Here is a 20,386-nt window from a genome sequence, read left to right as displayed (position 1 = left end):
ACTGTACTATTACATTGAGATTGACCATAAATTACTCTACTTTTAGGGTACATTAGCATATTAGTGCATTACAAAACAACAGTTAAGGAAAAATTCTAATACCATTTCCCATTATCATTTAATCATTCAGAAAAATATAATACAAGTGTGTCATTATCCAGAGTGTGACCAATTATCAGACTTTGACTATGCATTAGTGCTAGGTGTTATTTAATAAATATTTCCTCCGAAAATAATTGTATCATGTTATATTTACGTAGCATAATTTTCAAAGCACTTTAATTGAGATGATAATATTTAAAACAATACTTATTAACATAAATTTCATGTTAATGTCACCATTTAATAATATAATTTTCTATTGGCATACTTTGAAACTAGGTTTTATAGTGGACACTGTAATGAACTGTCCCCTAAGTTTATTTACATCACCTTCTAAATTAGGATAATTTTTGTTTGTTTCAGTCCTTAATGACATGACAACTTTCAGGTACATTGTTTATATTAATAATTTTATCTCAATATTTTTAAACATTCATCATAAAATGTCATCATAAATTTAAGATATAGAAACTTGAAAAAATTAAGTTTTGGTTTCACCCACTGAGTTTCTTTACCATCCTTACCTCAGAAGAATAGTTTGACTTGCTTGATAACTTTCTCTTCTTTGAGGAGGAAATAAAATACAAGACAGGGACTTAGGATTAGGAGAGAAATTGTGTAGGAGGGATTTGGGAGTGAGAAGCCTGGCATTATATAAAGAGTGTAAAGGAGGTAGATGGGAGAACAAAAGAGGCATTTAGAAGTCTTGCTGCTCGTGTTGTGTATGAAGGGTGTGAAAATGAAGAAGTGTGAGTTTCACTGAAGTTTGAAGATATTTCTACATTTTAAGAAATGGACCACTTAAAATCTTACTCTATATTGTGGAAAATGGATTGTTTTATACATTAATGCTATTATTTCTTAAATTTTCAATAAATCAGAATACAATTAGTAATGAACTAATATGCAGTAATGAAAAGAATTTTTGCTCTAGAATAAAACAAGTTATTCTTAGTCTTAACTGAAGTAAGTTGGAGTTTCAAGATTCTTTCCTTAAACCCATTCATTTAAGACAAGTAATGAATGTCTTCTAAGTGCCAGAAAGTGTGCAAAAATTTGAGAAAAGATGGGAAAGACTCACTTCTAATAAATGAAAGCATGTAGAGAGGCTTTTTATGAGGTCCTTTACTACTAAGAAAGAGGGGAAAATAGTATATGGAAAAGAGTTCATACAGGAGCTGAGATTTGAAAGATGAGAAAGTGTTCTCTAGACAGGCAATGTAAGCAAACTGAAAAATTAGTGTAAGCGAAGGCAAGATATGAAAGACTGAGATGTCTTAGAAAAATGTAATTGGTTTGGTATACCTGGAACACAGAGTAAGAGAGAGGCAGGAAGATCACAAAAGCATTTGAATGCCATACTATGAGGTTTAGATGTTACTATCAGGGAATGAGTAGCAACTGAAAGCTTTAAAATTTAGATTTGCATTACAGATAACTGATTACACTGAACAAAAAATTAGTGGGAGCCAAAGTAAAAATAGAGACTATTAAGAGATTATTATAATAATTCAGGTGAGAAAGATATCAGGAACATATTAGAATCACTCTTGGCTACCAAAGGCACAGGATGTGAGTGGAAGAGGGAGTCAAAGATAACTATCACAATTCTGGTTTAGATGAATGGTTAGCTGGTGACACTGAGATACTGACTTTGAATTTAAGGAGAAAGACTGGACTTTGATTTAACATGCTTGTGGCACTTCTATATGAAGAAATTCAGGCTGTTTTTGGCTCTATAAATTATGAACTGATAAGGGGTATCTGAATAGAGCTAGGACATGAAAAAAATAGTTATATGAATTTTTCTCCCAATAATATCTCAAAATATATCTGTCCTAATTTTACTATAATGATCTCTAATGGACTACCCACATTTCTCAACTGATAAAAGAATTTTCTTATATCAAAGTTACTAATAATTTAATAATGTGTTTTCTAAAGGTTTAACTTTTAAAACCTATATGGTATAAATCGCAAAACTTTAAAAATAGAAATATAAATGAAATTATAGCATTATGTTTTTCATGTAACAAGGACTTAAAATATGTATTCATTAAATATTAATTTTACCTGATATAATTAGAAATGGAAAAGAATTATTATTATTTTACCTGATAAATATAGATAGCCAGAGTCGCACAATACGCAAACCTGTCTCCGCCAGCAGCACACACATCCTTGTTCCACGGCTGACATCCAGCAGCCAGCAATCCCACTTGCCTTACCTGGGACATGTTTGCCTTGAAAAACAAATTCGAAGACATGTCAGTGATTTTCATTATTGATAAACCTCCTCACTGTTTTATGTCTGTCTTCCCCAACACTTACCTTTATGCCCTGGAAAACATTTTACTAGTACTATTAATTTTGACTTTTATTTTTAAAGAACAGCAGTAGAACTCCCTAAATGTCTGCAGACATCGAGGCAACTTATTTATTTATTTGTTTATGTATTTATTTATTTATTTATTTATATATTTTTTGAGACAGAGTCTTGCTCTGTCACCCAGGCTGGAGTGCAGTGGCACGGTCTTGGCTCACTGCAAGCTCCACCTCCTGGGTTCACACCATTCTCCTCTCTCAGCCTCCTTGAGTAGCTGTGATTACAGGTGCCCGCCACCACACCTGGCTAATTTTTCTATTTTTAGTAGAGATGGGGTTTCACCGTGTTAGCCAGGATGGTCTTGATCTCCTGACCTCGTGATCCGCCTGCCTCAGCTTCCCAAAGTGCTGGGATTACAGGCGTGAGCCACCACGTCCAGCCTAAGGTAACTAATTTAAATGAAGAAAGCAGGAGATACGATAATGAAGGAACGACAGCTGATATTTGGCCAAGGGCTGGGAAATGCATAAGCAGTGATATAGAAATTGCACATGCTGTATTAATAGTATCACTGAAGAAGGCCATCCCATGTTGCAAGATTTATAGAACTTCCTAGAAAAACTGAAATATCCAGATTTTTATGTGAAATGTATCCATTTTTTGAATACTGGCAATTCATTCAAGGCATCCCATTTGAATTTAAAACACTATGGGCCAATAACGGAAGGGTTGTGACCTGTGTCATAGAACTTCAGTTTTTACTCGACTCTTCATCCTCACAAAATCTATTTGAGGTGCATAAGACAGGTATACAAGCTGGGTTAACAATACTGTTCACTGTTAGGATGGGGCAGAAAGAAGCTGAAAAGTTTCTGAATAAAAACCGTTTATGTGGCAGGACAGAGAATGTTGGAATAGACAACCCCAAAGATGCAGACAAAGTAGTGCAGCAGAAGCAGGCCTGGGCAGGAAATAAGGAATTACACCAAGCTTTGCACCAGGCGTAGAGTGTGAGTTGGAGTCAAGCATTAAACCATACGTCTCCATTTCTTGTATCTAAAATACAGCTTCTGAACTATATTTTCTGTCAGATTCCTCTCAGATTAAAAAAAAACGCTATGAATCTATCTGTAAACTCTAAATACCTCCAAGATACTAGAGAACAGACAGTAAATGGTGAGGTTGTAAGTCTATGATCATAATGAAAACTCATAAGAAAATCATACTAAGGCAAAAAAACACCTCTGTGCTGAGTATGAAACTATGTGGTTATCTAATAAATGACATTCAAAAACGAAATTAGTGACAAAAAATACTTTTTAAAGGTAGAATCCAAGCCATTATTAGCTATCTTTTCAATATGGTCTAAAATACTGGTCTAAAAATAAAGATAGGAGCTCCTAATATGAGAGACAATCTTCCATTTACACTACTACAAAGTTTTACCAGGCAAATTCAATTATTGTCAATTTCATATCTGATCTTTAAATGAGGAAAAAATGTAAGTAGTGATTATAATCTTAAATATTTGGTTTGGAAAGTTAAGTAGAAAACTGAGAGCTATAATAAATTTGATTTTACGTGACTAATATATTGCATAGTCAATATTTAGTTTACGCTGCTCAAAAGCTTCGCATAATGTTAATGTCAAAACCACAACATGTAAAATATCACACATGCAAAACCTACACACATAAATATATACACATCTGATCTACAACTCAAGTCTTATAGATGCTTGTTCAGTGTATACCCTGAACCTTCCAACTCTTAATCCAATTCTTTTAATGCTCAGCAATTAGTAAATTTTCTCCCATAGATCACTAACTCATATTTATTTACAAAACTATGTTCTTCATTTTATCTTTTCTACTTCATATTTTCACTTCTGAAAAGGATTTACTTTCTTTTCATCTCCTCTTCCGTTCTTCTCCAATTCTTTCTGTCTTCATCTCATTAAACCCCCTTATCCGAGCAGAATTAGTGATAGATTTAGAAAAAAAAAGTAAATAAATTACTTGAAGTATAAGCTGGCATGATAAAGCAACAGGGCTACCAATCTTGAGTGCTTTTATGTATTCAGAAACTTTCCTCCTCCTCTAATGACACCTGTATTTCCTCAAACATTAGCATTCAGGGTAAATAAAAAATATATACTTTTTTTTTTTAACCCTTAGTAATATTACAGTATCTTTCACTGAAAATGTACATTATTTCAGCCACAATGTGAGTTAAATTGACTTTTGGAGATTATGTGGAGATCTTTTAAATTACTATTTATAACATTTGCATCTAAGTAAAAATGTCTTTTGATTTCTGTTTAACCAAATATTGAGTTTATATTTGGAAAAGAAACATAATTAAAGAAAAATCTTTAAACACACAATTAAAATGAAGTCATTTGGCTAAGCACAGTGGCTCATGCCTGTAATCCCCCAGCACTTTGGGAGGCCAAGATGGGTGGATCGCTTGAACCCAGGAGTTCAAGACGAGTCTGGGCAACATAAGGAGATCCTATCTCTACAAAAATACAAAAATTAGCCGGGGTGGTGGTGCGTGTTTGTAGCCCTAGCTACTTTGGAAGCTGAGGTGGGAGGATTGCTTTAGCCTGAGAAGTGTAGGTTGCAGTGAACTGTGATCGCACCACTGCACTCTAGCCTGGAAGACAGAGCAAGTCTCAAATAAACAAATGCATAAATAAAAGTCATTTAAAAATTTTCACTTTTTGGTAACTTTTTTCACATTTTTCATAATTAACAAACAATTCCTAGAAAAACAGCAAAATTGAGCAAAAAGTACAGAGAGTTCCCATATGCCCCTCATAGCCTCCCCCCACCACATAACACGAGTTTCCCCACTATTAACACTCAGCATCAGATGGCACACGTTAAAACTGATGAGCCTATATTGACACATCACTATCACCCAAAGCCTACAGTTTACATTAGGGCTCATTCTTGATGTTCTCCATCATACAGGTTTTCACAAATGTGTAATGATATGTATCCACCATTACAGTATGGGCAAGGATAGCTTCACTGCTCTAAAGAGTCCTTTGTGCTGGCCAGGCGCAGTGGCTCACGCCTGTAATCCCAGCACTTTGGGAGGCCAAGGCGGGTGGATCACGAGGTCAGGAGTTCAAGACCAGCCTGGCCAAGATGGTGAAACCCCGTCTCTACTAAAAATAGCCAGGTGTGGTGGTGGGTGCCTGTAATCCCAGCTACTTGGGAGGCTGAGGCAGAGAATTTCTTGAACCCAGGAGGCAGAGGTTGCAGTGAGCTGAGACTGTGCCACTGCACTCCAGCCTGGGCAACAGAGTGACCTCTGTCTCAAAAAGAAAAAAAAAAAAAGTCCTTTGTGCTCTGCCTATTCATCCCCCCCTTCTCCAATTCCTGGCAACAACTACTCTTTTAATGTTTCCATAGTTTTGCCTTCCCACAAAGTCATATAGTTGGAACCATAGAGTATGTAGCCTTTACAGACTGCCTTCTTTCAGTTAGTAATTTGCATTTAGTTTGCCTTCATGTCTTTTCATGGCGTGAGAGCTCATTTCTTTTTTTTTCCTCCATTTTTTATTGTGGTAAAATACGCATAACACAAAATATAACTTCTTAATCACTTTTAAATGTACAATTCATAATGTGCAACCAGGAGCGTGAGGTTGTAGTGAACTATGACCGTGCCACTGCACTCCAGCCTGGGTGATAGAGACGCTGTCTGCGGGGGTGGGGGAGAGGGAGGCAAGCAGGGAGGGCAGGAGGAAGAAGGGAGGGAGGGAGGAAGGAAGGAAAAGACACTATTAACAGTACCCAAAGAATGGGAGAAAATATCTGTAAACTGCATATCTGATAAGGGATTAATATCCCAAATATAGGGAGAATTCCCAAAACTCAACAGTGACAAAGAAACATGATTTATCTGATTCAAAAACGGGCAAAGGACTTGAATACATAATGTCCTCAAGTTTCATCCCTGTTGTAGTGTATGTCAGAATTTTCTTCTGACTTAAAGCTGAATAATATTCCGTTGTGCATATATGCCGTATTTCCTTATCCATGTGTCTATGAATTGTCACCGGGATTGCTTCCATGTTTGAGCTATGACAAAAAAATGCTGCGATGAAAATGGATGTACAAATATCTCTTCCACGCCCTGCTTTCAATTTTGGGGGGTTTACATGCAGAAGTGGGATACTACATCAAATAATAATTTTATTTTTACTTTTTTGCAAAACTACCATACTGTTTTCCACAGCAGCAATTCCATTTTACATTACAACAAACAGGGCACAAGTGTTTGGATAACTCCATATCCTGACCAACAGGTACTATTTTCTGTTATTTGATAGTAGCCATTCTAATTGGTGTGAGATGGTGTTTTATTGTTCTTTTCATTTGCATTTCCCTGAAGATTAATAATGTTGAGCATCTTTTCATGTGCTTATCAGTCATTTCTGTAACATCTTTGGTGAAACATCTATTTAAGTATCTTGTCCATTTTTCAACCAGGTAAATCACGTTTCTTTGTAATTGTTAAGTTTTAGGAGTTCTTCCTATATTTGTGATATTAATCCTATATCAGATATGTGATTTACAAATATTTTCTTCATTGTGTGGGTTGCTGTCCATTTTACTGTTGATAGGGTTTTTCTTTTCTTCTTCTTCTTTTTCTTTTTCTACAGACAGGTTTCTTTCTGGAGTGTAGTGGCGTGATCATAGTTCACTGCAACCTCAAACTCCTAGGCTCCAGTGATCCTGCTGCCTCAGACTCCCAAGTAGCTAGGCCTACAAGCATGCACCATCATGCCTGGCTATTTTCTGTTGTTGTTGAAACAGTCTCACCATGCTGCACAGGTTGGTCTCGAACTCCTGGCCTCAAGTGATCATCCTGCCTCAGCCTCCCGAAGTGCTGGGATCACAGATGTGAGTCACCATGCCTGGCCAGTGTTTTTCTTTTGATGCATAGAATTTTTAATTTTCATGAAATCCAGTTTGCATGTTTTGTGCTTTTGATGCCTGTGCCTTTGGTATCATATTCCAGACATTGCTGTCAAATCCAATGTTGTGAAGCTTTTGCCTTCTGTTTTCTTCTAAAAGCTTTATAGATATTGGTCTTAAATTTAGTGTCTTTGATCCATTTTAATTTTTTATACGGTGTTAGGTAAGAGTCCAATTTCATTCTTTGGCATGTGGATATTTCGTTTTCCCAGCACATATGTTAAGACTGGCCTTTCTGCATTGAATGGTATTGCCACTCTTGTCAAATGATATTTGGTCATATATGTAAGGGGATAGTTCTAAAGTCTCTATTCTATTCCATTGGCCTATATGCACCTGCCTTTATGCTGGTATGACACTGTTTTGATTACTGTAGTATTGCAACAAGTTTTGAAATCAGAAAAAGTGAGTCCTTCAGTTTTGTTATTCAGGGTCTCTTGAGTTTCTATATCAATTTTAGGATGGTTTTTTATAATTCTTGCATTTGCCCATTTCATCTAGGTTATCAAACTAGTTAGTGTACAATTGTTCCTACTACTGTCTTATAATGTTTTTAATTTCTTTATAATCTGTAGAGATGTTCCAATTTTTGTGATTTTAATAATTTGAGTCTTCTCTCTTTTTCTTAGTCTATCCAGCTACAGGTTTGACAATTTTGTTGATCTTTTTCTCTATTTTTTTTTTTCTATTCTCTATTTCATTTATCTCTGCTTGGATATTATATCTTTCATTCTAGTTTTGAGTTTAGTTTATTCTTTTGTTAGTTCCTTAAGTTGTAAAAATAGGTTGCTAATTTGAGATCTTATAAATGCTTTAATGAAATTATTTATGGCTACAAACTTTCCCTCTGTTATTGATTCCACTGCATCCCATAAGTTTTGGTATGTTGTGTTTTTGTTTCACTCATCTCTAAGAGTTCTCTACTTTTCCTTGTGATTTCTTCTTTCATCCATTGGTTGTTTGAGAGTGTGTTAATGTCCATAAATTTGTGAATTTTTCAGTTCTCTGTTATTGATTTCTAACTTTATCCCACAGTGTTCAGAGAAGACACAATGCATGATAACTACTTTTCAAAATCTACTGAGGCTTAATATTTGGACAAACATATTGCCCATCCTGGAAAATGTTGCATGTGCACTTGAGAAGAATGTGTATGCAGCTATGGAGTAGGGTGTTCTGTATATGTCTGTTAGATCTAGTTGGATTAATATATTGTTTGAGTCCTCAGTTTCCTTGCTTATTTTCTGTCTGATGTGTTCATTATTGAGAACGGGGTACTGAATTATACAACTATTATTGTAGAACTATCTATCCCTTCAATTAGTTTCAATTCAGTTAGTTTTTGCTTCATATATTTTGATGGTGTTTTTTGGGTGTATAAATGATTGTAATTGTTATATTTTGCTGCATTGAAACTTTATTAATATATAGTGTCCTTCTTTGACTTTTCTAAACTTTTTTGATTAAAAATCAATTTCATCTAATATTAATATAGGCATGCCTGTTTTCTTTTTGCTACTCTGTTCATGGGAAAAAAATTTCCATCCTTTTACTTCCAATCTATTTGTGTCTTTGGATCTCAAGTGAATCAACTGTAGACAGCATATAGATGGACCTTTTATTTTTTATTATTATACTTTAAGTTCTAGGGTACATGTGCACAACGTGCAGGTTTGTTACATATGTATACACGTGCCATGTTGGTGTGCTGCACCCATTAACTCGTCATTTACATGAGGTATATCTCCTAATGCTATCCCTCCCCCTCCCCCCACCCCGTGACAGGCCCCGGTGTGTGACATTCCCCTTCCTGTGTCCAAGTGTTCTCATTGTTCAATTCCCACCTATGAGTGAGAACATGCGATGTTTGGTTTTTTGTCCTAGCGATAGTTTGCTAAGAAAGATGGTTTCCAGCTTCATCCATGTCCCTACAAAGGACACAAACTCATCCTTTTTTATGGCTGCATAGTATTCCATGGTGTATATGTGTGACATTTTCTTAATCCAATCTATCATTGATGGACATTTGGGTTGGTTCCAAGTCTTTGCTATTGTGAATAGTGCTGCAATAAACATACATGTGCATGTGTCTTTAGAGCAGCATGATTTATAATCCTATACCCATAATGGGATGGCTGGGTCAAATGGTATTTCTAGTTCTAGATCATTAAGGAATCGCCACACTGTCTTCCACAATGGTTGAACTAGTTTACAGTCCCACCAACGGTGTAAAAGTGTTCCTATATCTCCACATCCTCTCCAGCACCTGTTGTTTCCTGACTTTTTAATGATTGCCATTCTAACTGGTGTGAGATGGTATCTCATTGTGGTTTTGATTTGGATTTCTCTGAGGGCCAGTGATGATGAGCATTTTTTTCATGTGTTTGTTGGCTGCATAAATGTCTTCTTTTTAGAAGTGTCTGTTCATATCCTTCACCCACTTTTTGATGGGGTTGTCTGTTTTTTCTTCTTGTAAATTTGTTTGAGTTCTTGGTAGATGCTGGATATTAGCCCTTTGTCAGATGAGGAGATTGCAAAAATTTTCTCCCATTTTGTAGGTTGCCTGTTCACTCTGATGGTAGTTTCTTTTGCTGTGCAGAAGCTCTTTAGTTTAATTAGATCCCATTTGTCAATTTTGGCTTTTGTTACCATTGCTTTTGGTGTTTTTGACATGAAGTCCTTGCCTTTGCCTATGTCCTGAATGGTATTGCCTAGGTTTTCTTCTAGGGTTTTTATGGCTTTAGGTCTAACATTTAAGTCTTTAATAGATGGATCTTTTTTCAAATCAATTCTGCCAATCTCTGTCTTTTGTTTAAAGAGCTTAATATCCATTTACATTTACAGTAATTACTGATAAAGGACTTACTTCTGTCATTTTGCTATTCATTTCCAATATGCTTCATAGCTTTTTTGTTCTCATTTCCTGCAACACTTTTGTCTTTTGTGTTTAAAAGTTAATTTTTGCAGTGAAACCTTGAATTCCTTTCTCATTTTCTTCTGTGTATATCCTATAGCTATTTTCTTTGTGGCTACATGGAGATTAAACTTAACATGCTAAAGTTACAAGACTCTAATTTAAATTTATTCCAAATTAGCTTCAATTACATACAAAACCTGAGCTCCTTTAAAACTCCAACCCCACACCTTTAAGTTGTTGATGCCAAAAAATTACATGTTTATATATTGTGTGGCCTGAAACACAAACAAATTAATTATTTAAAATACATTAGTTTCTTAAATTAAGAGAAGACAAAATGTGGAATCACCAACCAAAGTTACAATAATACTACTTGTATACTAAGAATTTTAAAAATATTTTGTTTGTTTAAATGATGATGAAGACAAACAATAGCATTCCATACCACTGTTTCCAAATACTAGCACTTACAATTGTCCATGTACTTACCTTTATTGAGATCTTTATTTTTTCATATGGCTTTGAGTTACTGTCTAGTGACATTTCATTTCACCCTGCAGAACTTCCTTGAGCATTTCTTCCAAAGCAGGTTTAAAGATAATGAACTCCCTCAGTTTTTGCTTATTGGGAAATGTATTAATTTCTCCCTCACTTCTGAAAGACAGTTTTGCAGGATAAAAGCTACTTGGTTGACATTTTTTTTTCTTTTAGCACTTTAACTATATTGGCCCATTTCCTTCCAGTCTCCAAAGTTTCATATCAGAAATCTGTTGTTTATACTATTGACGATCCCTGTATGTATGTGTTAATCACTTCTTTCTTATTGATTTCAAGATTCACTCTGTTTTTCAAGATTTGATTATGATGTGCCTCCATTGTGGGTCTGTTTCAGTTCAAATTCTTGGAGTTTGCTGAAACTCTTGGAAATTTACTTCATGTTTTTCATCAAATTTGAGGAGTTTTCTGCCATTATTTCCTCAAATATTCTTTCTTCTCTTCCATCTCTCTCTCTTCCCCTTGGGTACTCCCACATGAGTGCATATTGGTGGGCTTCATAGTGTCCCTTATGTCCCTTTGGTGTTGCTTACTTCTCTTCAATCTCTTTCTGTTCCTTAGACTCAATATTTTCTATTGTCTTATCTTCGTATTTGCTAATATTTTCTTCTTAAATGTCTTTGAATTCTTCTATTTTACTTAAGTTATTATATTTTTCAGCCCTACAATTCTTTTTCTGGTTTTCTATCTCTTTATTATTTACATTTTGTTCAAACATTGTTTTCTTGACTTTCTCCATATCTCCCTTTAGTTTTTAAGCACCCCAAGACAGTTGTTTTAAAGTCTTTGTCTAGTAGATCTTTCATCAGGTCTTTTTCAAAAAGCATCTGTTTATTTTTTTTTCCCACTGAAAGAGCCATAATTTTCTGTTTCTTTTTAGGGCTTGTGGCTTTCTGTTGAACACTGGACACTTGAATCTAGTAATATGGTAACTCTGGAAATCAGAGTCTCCTCCTTCCTCAGGATTTGCTGTTTTTATTTTCACTTATTATTTTTGTTTTCAATTGTTGTGGGCTGTGTCTGTGCCAAGGATCATCCTCAGGTATAAACATAAGTACTTCTCAGGGTTATTCTGAACTTTTGTCTTTCTCTGTTCATGCACAGTAACTTCCTAATTTTGTTTGTATAGGCAGTTGCTTTTGAATTGCATAGGCTTTAATTGCTGGCTCCCAAAAGGGTAAAAAGAAAAAAATTAAGGGATTCAGCCCTTTAAGTCCCCTTGAAATCACTTCAGCTGGAGGGGGAGGAGATTGTAACAGTGGAGGGAGGTGCAAAAACAATGGCTGCCTGCCTCTTTGTCTGCATGTCTGTGATCAGAAGCAGTAGATTCCTGATATACAAAGGACAGAGTGCTTTTTTTTCTACCCTGGTTCAAATCAGCTGCTTGCAAGATACTTCTGGAGTATATGCTCAGTTGTCTGCCCTGGAGCTTGAAGTGAGGGATGAGTAGCTGCCACTGTGCTGGGAACTAAAACTCACTAACTTCAATTTATCATCCAAGCCTTCCCCTGGAAGTTGCAAGCCTTCACAGATTCTGGTATTACAAAATAATTACATCAGACAGACTGTACCGGTGCAATTGTTGTCTAGGTGGGGAGAGAGATTTCTAATGCCTTTCATGGCTTAATGGCTAATTGCTTTTTAGTACAGAATAATATTTATCTATCTAGATGTAGCACAGTTTATTTATTAACCAGTATACTGAAGGACATACTTGTTGCTTCCATGTTTTAGCAATTATGCTTAAAGCTGCTATAAACATCCATGTGCAGGTTTTTGGGTGGACACAGCTTTTTTGCTGGACCATATAGTAAGAATATGTTTAGCTTTGTAAGAACCCATCAAACTGCCTTCCATAAGGTCTGTGCCATTTTGTATTCCCATTAGAAATGAGAGTTCCTGTTGCTCCACATCCTTGCCAGCATCTGGTGTTTGGATATTAGCCATTCTAATAGATATGTAGTGGTATCTAATTGATTTAATTTGCAATTCCCAAAGACAAATGATGTTGAACATCTTTTCACATGCTCACTGGTCATGTATATATATGCTTTGGTGAGGTATCTGTTCAGCTCTTTTGCCCACTTTAAAACCAGGCTGTTCAATCTTCTAGTTACTGAGTTACATGAATTATTTGTATATTTTGGATAACAGATCTTTAGCAGATGTGTCTTTTGCAAATATTTTCTTCCATTCTGTGATTTGCCTTCTTATTCTGTTGATATTGTTAAAATTGAAGATTTTCATTTTAATAAAGTTCAGCTTATCAATTATTTCTTTCATAGAACATACCTTTATTATCTAAAAAGTGCTAGCGAAACCCACAGTCATCCAGGTTTTCTCTTGTTACCTTCTACGAGTTTCATAGTTTTCCATTTTACATGTAGTCCTATGTTGCATTTTGGGTTATTTTTTGTAAGATATATAAGGCCTGTGTCTAGATTCTTTTTTGTTTAACATTGTATATCCAGTTATTCCAGCCTCATTTGTTGAAAAGACTATCTTAGTTTCACTGTATTGCCTTTGCTTCTTTATCAAATATCAGTTGAGTATATATATGTGGGTCTATTTCTAAGCTCTCTAATCTGTTCCATTGATCTATTTGTCTATCCTTTTGCAGATACCACAGCTATCTTTTTTATTGGAGCTATATAAGTCTTTAAGTTGGGTAGTGTTAGTTCTCCAACTTTGTTCTCCTTCAATCTGTTCCTGCATGTTGTCTACTTTTACCATTAAAGCTATTAGCAAATTAATTGCAGTTTTTTTTTTAAATTCCTTATCTGATAATACCAACATTTCTGTCGTATCTGACTCTGGTTCGGATGTTTTATCTGTCTATTCAAACTGTATTTTTTTGTCTTTTTGTTTATCATGTAAATTTTTGTGAGAAAAAAAAAAGAAAATGCTGTAAACAGGCCTTTAGTAATGTAGTGGTAAGATGTGGGGGTAGAGTGAGCATTATAAAGTCTTATGATTAGGTCTCAGTCATGTGCCCATGACCAGTGCTTCTCAGTCCCCTCAGCCCTGCTTAGGTGGGACAGGATGGCTGAGGAAGGGCTGGTGTTAGGTATTTTCCTTCTCCCAGGTAGGTAAGGATCTTATAAAACCCTAGAGTGTTACACTCTGGACAAATAGGTTCTCTTGAGGTTAGGTCTTAAGAACAGAATGCCATGATCCTAAAATTCATATAGAACCAAACGAGCACAAATAGCCTATGCAATCCAAAGCCAAAGGAATAAAGCTGGAGGCAATGCATTACCTGACTTCAAATTATATTACAAGACTATGGTAACCAAAACAGCATGGTACTGGCATAAAAAATAGACATATAGATCAATGGAAGAGAATAGAGATCCCAGAAATAAAGCCACATACCTACAGTGAACTGATCTTCAACAAGGCCAACAAGAACACAGAGTGGGGAAACAACACCCTTTTCAATAAATAGTGCTGGAAAAATTAGACATCCATATACAGGAGAATAAAACTAGACCCATATCTATCACCATATAAAAAAAAATTCAAGATGTATTAAGGACTTAAATGCAAGATCAGAAACTATAAAAATACTAGAAGAAAACCTAGGGGAAACTCTTATGGACATTCATCTAGGCAAGGAATGTATACTATGACCTCAAAAGCACAGACAACAAAAACAAAAATAGACAAATGGGACTTAATTAAACTAAAGAGCTCCTGCACAACAAAAGAAATAATCAACAGAGAGAACACACAACCTGCAGAATAGGAGAAATATCTGCAAACTATTCATCCAACAAGGGACTAATATCCAGAATATACAAAGAAACCAAATAACTCGACAACAACAAAAATACAAATAATCCCATTAAAAACTGGGCAAAGGACATGAGTAGACATTTTTCTGAAGAAGACATACAAATGGCCAAGAGGTATATGCAAAAATGCTCAACATCACTGATCATCAGAGAAATGCAAATTAAAACCACAATGGGATACAATCTTCCACCAGTCAGTGTCTATTATTAAAAAGACAGAAATAATAGATGTTGGTGAGGATGCGGGGAAAAGAGAATTCATACACTATTGGTGCAAATGTAAATTAATACACCTTCTATGAGAAACAGTATGGAAATTTCACAAATAAATAAAATTAGAGCTATTATATGATCCAGTAATCCTACTACTGTGTATCTACCCAAAGGAAAATAAATCATTATAGCAAAAAGATACCTGCGCTCATATGTTTATTGCAGCACTATTTGCAATAGCAAAGCTATAGAATCAACTTAAGTGTCTATGAACAGATGATTGGATAACGAAAATGTAGTATATATACACAGTGCAATACTATCCAGCCATCAAAAATCATGTATTTTGCAGCAACATGGATGGAGCTGGAGGTCATTATCCTAAGGGAAACAAGCCATGCACAAAGAGTCACATATCACATGTTCTCATTCATAAGTGAGTAGTAAAAAAATGTGTACACATGGACGCAAAAGTGGAATGTTAGACAAGGGCGACTCCAAAGTGTGAAGGAGTGAGAGGGGTGGATGATGAGAAATGACTGAATGGTACAATGTACATTATTCAGGTGATGGATACCCTAAAAGCCCTGATTTGATCACTATGCAATCTATGCATGTAACAAAATTGTACTTGTACTCCATAATTTTATACGAATTATTTTAAAAGTTGGTTAAACATAAAGAACAGAATGCTCTAGTGTAATTTAAGTGGTTTCTTTTCCCCTCCCACTGCTGGAAGCAAGAGGATATTCTTCTCTAATATTCACTGTGAGTACCAGTTTAGAGCTCCTGGAAGTAAAACGTACAAAAGCTCCCCCAGCACTGCCATTACTGGGTTCCTGTGAAGTTTTTAACTCTCAGACTTGACCATACTGTGCTTCCATCAATGTATCAGTTACGGTTCAGATTTTCTTACTCTGGCAGCGAAGCCCAGGTTGGTTTCTGCTAATTGATTTCTGTTCTGGTAAGTTGTGATTCTCTGCAACCGCATTTCTACCTCAATCATTTGGAAGGCAGTGATTCGCCTTGTGCCCTTACTTCTCAGGTGGATCTAGGAAGAGCTGTTGATTTTTCAAACTGTTCAATTTTTTACTGGTTAAAATGGAGTAGCAACTTCTAAGCTGCTTTCATCCTGAACTAGAAACCAGCAGTTTCTCTGCTTATTTATTAAAAACAAAAATAAAGTTCTAAATTTGTGCCAACACATTTTGACTTTAACTAAGAGTATATCTTGATTTATTATTTTTTAGTTTCCAAAATTAGATAATACAAGCATTTCTATGTTGACATAAAATTTGGTGTACCTTTGATCTTAAATAGCTTTTACAGGTCTTACAATCCAGCAACTTAAATCCTGTTGAAATTCAGAGTCGAATAACTTGCTAAACCAGATGTTAAAATAATAAATAGAACAAAACAGAATAGATATTTCAAAACAAAATAGATATTTCAAAACAATAGATATTTTTAAAAATCTATGATTCTGAATAAAAGATAAAAAGCATATCATACATTATTGAATATATAAATATCATTGAATTGAAAATCTGAATTATGTATTCAAGCAAAGTCTAATATGTGAATTTCTAGATTTCTTTTCAAAAGGACTAAAAAAGATACGCAATAATTATGCAGTCTTAATTAAATTATATCTACAATTGCCAAGGAGATAAAACAAAATGTCCAGAGCCTTTTGTTATCTTTGTAGTCAGCACCAATTGTTACTCAATCATGATTCTGCATTACTAAAAACAGAAAATGGTCCACTGAAAGTCCATTTCAAAATATAAATTTATATTTTAAATATAATCCTACAAAGTATGTCACATTTAAAGGTAAATAAACATATTTAGACAGGCAATATATTGCAGATAAATATTTTACAAAGCCTTTATTATCCTTACTTTAGAATGTTTCATTAATATGTGAACCACTCAAGAATTTTCGTATCTATTTCAAAGATTTGTTGCTTCAGAATATACAATCTTTTTGGCCCAGAAACAACACACACACTTTGTCAATGAAGTACTAAACACTGTAGCTCACTGAATAATGCAGATTTATAATGGATTTAGGAAGAAACTCTGAGCATTGTGTCACCCCACATGGAACTGACAGCATCAGTCGTCTGGCAACTATAGCCTTTGCAATGATATATTTTTTTGTTGTTGTTTAACTCAAATTGTATTGTTGGATTCAATCTCATACCATATGAAACACACATACACAAAAAAAATCATATTAAATTTATTCTTAGGTTCAATAGGGAATACATGGTGAAGATGCTTTTCGCAAAGTGAATAAAGAAAGTGATAAGGATATATCTACATTAGTTTGGCACAGGTAATAAAACTCACTTTTAAATATGTAAGATTATTATGATATAAAATAATCATGACAAAAATTATAAAACTAAAGGTCATATATATGTGTTTGTATAAACATAGTCACATGCCATAAATACTAATTATGTAATTATGTCAAAATACAAATGTCAACTTAGTGCTCTAAAGATCAAATTAACGCTTGTATGTGACTTTCCAAACGTTACATTTCTAATTTACAATTTTTAACTCAAAAACACAACTTATCTCTTCTTGTGAACATTTTAAAAAACAACTTTAAAATCTGCTATGCTGAATGCTTATTATATATAATATATAGGCATATACAAATAACAAATAACAAATATATATGCATATACAAATAACAAATGAAAAATAATACACTGAATTTTTTTTCAATTCTATGTTTCCCCATTCACAATACAGACCAGGCACAGGTCCTGGGCTGAAGCATATATGGGGTAGGTTTATTCTACCTTCTCTTTCTATACACTCAGTGTAAGCATACAGCCTGTGGTAAGCACCAGGAGGGTATAAGCTGGATTTCTGAAAGAAATTAAAGTCAATATTCATGTGTCAATTTTTTTCATTCAGAATAGGAGCTTTTATTTCCATCTACATACGTATGAGAGCTGGTCAATACTTAAGCCAGAAGGAGCTCAAACTCACAATAATATAGTAATTTTAGGGTCAATCTATTTCTATACTTTAATAACAGCTGTACTTTTAATACTTTTCAAAACCAGGCATTCATTTATAAAGGCCCACAGTAGTATAAAGGGCAAGAAGGGAAAGATTTTGAATTCTCATAATCTCCATGTGCTGCTCCAAAGTCATTTTAAAGGAAACATGTTTCATTAAAAAGCATTTTTCTTAAAATCAGTTCCCATTCCTGCATACAATACAAACAAGGATACTAGCAGTGTGTGTGTGTGTGTGTGTGTGTGTGTGTGTTGTGTGTGTGTGTAAGTGGGACTTGGAGTATTACTATTAAACTCATAAGCTAAAATATTTCCATCATTTATACCTGAAATTGAAATTCAGGATGGCAAACTGCTCATTAACTCTCAACTCCTTTTCTGAAGAATGCTTTAGGATTTACAATATGAGGATTATTCTCCAGAGTTAGATATTTACTGGCTCCAGAAATGTTTACCGGATTTTTTCATAGCTTACAAAAAAAGTATCTGGAAAAAAAAAGTACAAAAGGCTTCAAATGGTTGAGGATTTATAACTAAAAAGAAGTAATACTGAGAAAATATCTGTAATTAATGTACTTAGGATGGGAATCTCAAGAAAAAGAAAAAGAAAGTACTATATATCTTTGGCAGCCTATGCTCTTGAACAACAGTGGTGAAAAATCTAGTAAAATAGCATATACTCTGGCTTTTTTGTCCCACTAATTAATAAAATAAAAATACACAAATTGTCTTCATTTAAATAATCAAGAAATTTAAGAAGTGAAAATAATCAAAGAGAAATCATATATTATTCTAGAATAAATCCATGTGACAAGGTACATTTTAAATAGCATTTTTTCTATTATTGTTATAACAGGTCAGAATACTGTTTTCAAAATACTATGTAAATGTTTTCACACTAACAATGCAGTTTATTTTCAAATGTAATTAACTGCCTAAAAATTTAACACATGCAACATGGCACTCTTCTTCAGAATTGTTTTATTTTCCTTTTAAAATATTTGTATAATAAATAGTATCAGCATACATTTATCTTCTGTTTCATTAAATGATTTTCTTTACGGGAAAGACTTGCTTGAAATTACTGCTATTTTCATATATTAATCTCAATATATAAAATGTTATTTTATATTTAAAGCCTAAGATAATTTGAAAACATTACAAACTCATCTGAAATTAGGATAGAAAAAAATGCCCTTTCTTCAATATATAGTTACGCTTATTATATTCTTACTTCTGCTTTAAAACTAGCAAACAAGTGTCTTATTTACGCTCAGAATTTTGCAAGGCAAAAATGTCCACAATATAAATCACGCAGAAATAGAACTATATGAGAAGAAAAGCAGAAAAAAAAAAAATGGCAGGAAATCGTAATTACAAATAAATATATCTTACTCTTTGCAGTCCTTCATACCAATCATCTTGCTCAAACCAATTTGAAATGTAAGTCATCCAAGCCATAGAATGTTTCTACTGTAATCAAGGCAATTGGAAACTCGGCATCAGAATAGTCAGCACCTAAAGTAACAACAATGTGTTTCAACCAAACAAGATTTACCAAAATCTCCCTTGTGAAATGATGTTCAGTACAAAAGGCTAGAACTGCACAAATATTTCAGCTGAAACAATTTTAATTATTTACAAGTAAATAAGAAAATAAGAAAAAAATCAATAATAATGTTAGATAATACCAGAGAATGCTATTAACAAATATTTTATTAACCTTTCTGTTTACATTCTTAAAAAACAATCTTAGATTTAACTTTTATAAGAAATAGCTCAATGATTTATAAAAGTTATTTAACTTTTATAAGAAATAGCTCAATGATTTATAAAAGTTACCAAGTTAAAAATAAGGAATCCATAAAAGTCACAAAATGGGCAGCAGAAAATGAGTTATATTTTCAACCTCAGGAACTGAAGCTTTCTAAGTTAAAAGGTATACAATGATAAAGCCAATCCTATATTTCTCTTTGCTTCCAGCCCCATACTTGAGAGTTAAATCATTTCACATCTAATTGCTAACCATGTAACCACATCAAAAAGTTTAAAGACACCAATACAGTGCTGATATGTTCAAAAGTCAAAATCACATGAATGTAATTTAATTTTAGTTTTACTCATTTTTAGAAGGAAATATTTACTAGCCATGATGAGTAAGATATTTCTTTCTACGCTGGAAAATATTTGGATTTCAAAATATCCTCTAAAATGTTTAGATGCTTAACTCAACATACAACAGGTTCTAAGTGATCTTTTCTTCAACAGAGACAAAATAATGGAAGGAAGGACAAAGGGATGAAGGATGGACAGTAGGAAGCAAGGAAAGAAGGAAGGAAGGGAAGAGAAAAAGAGAAAATGAGTAAAATAATGAAAAGAGAATTAAGCAACAAAGGAAAAGAAGGAAGGAGGGAAGGAAGGAGGGGAGGGGAG

General features: G+C 34.2%; 1 protein-coding gene and 1 non-coding gene across 9 annotated transcripts in view; both read right to left on the bottom strand.

The window, feature by feature from the left end:
- The window catches only part of WDR17 (WD repeat domain 17), a 115,488-nt gene that overhangs the window by 68,518 nt on the left and 26,584 nt on the right, over positions 1-20,386 (bottom strand). For 3 of the 8 annotated variants that reach the window (XM_008000306.3, XM_008000309.3, XM_008000314.3), the window contains exon 2: positions 2,217-2,345. In XM_008000306.3, coding sequence (XP_007998497.3) covers positions 2,217-2,339 — 123 coding nt within the window. In that variant the 5' untranslated portion in view covers positions 2,340-2,345. Of the gene's footprint in view, positions 1-2,216; positions 2,346-18,279; positions 18,440-19,348; positions 19,472-20,386 lie in introns of those variants that run through there. The other 5 variants (XM_008000308.3, XM_073017735.1, XM_008000300.3 and 2 more) reach the window with 3 other exon arrangements.
- Positions 17,654-17,785, bottom strand: LOC119624058 (small nucleolar RNA SNORA51). The gene has a single exon (XR_005240147.1). It is a non-coding gene; the product is annotated as a small nucleolar RNA SNORA51 (small nucleolar RNA).

This window comes from Chlorocebus sabaeus, chromosome 7 (assembly GCF_047675955.1).
Source record: "Chlorocebus sabaeus isolate Y175 chromosome 7, mChlSab1.0.hap1, whole genome shotgun sequence".
Lineage (NCBI taxonomy): Eukaryota > Metazoa > Chordata > Mammalia > Primates > Cercopithecidae > Chlorocebus > Chlorocebus sabaeus.
The sequence above is the reverse complement of the archived record's forward strand: the minus strand, read 5'-3'. Positions and strand labels throughout refer to the sequence as shown.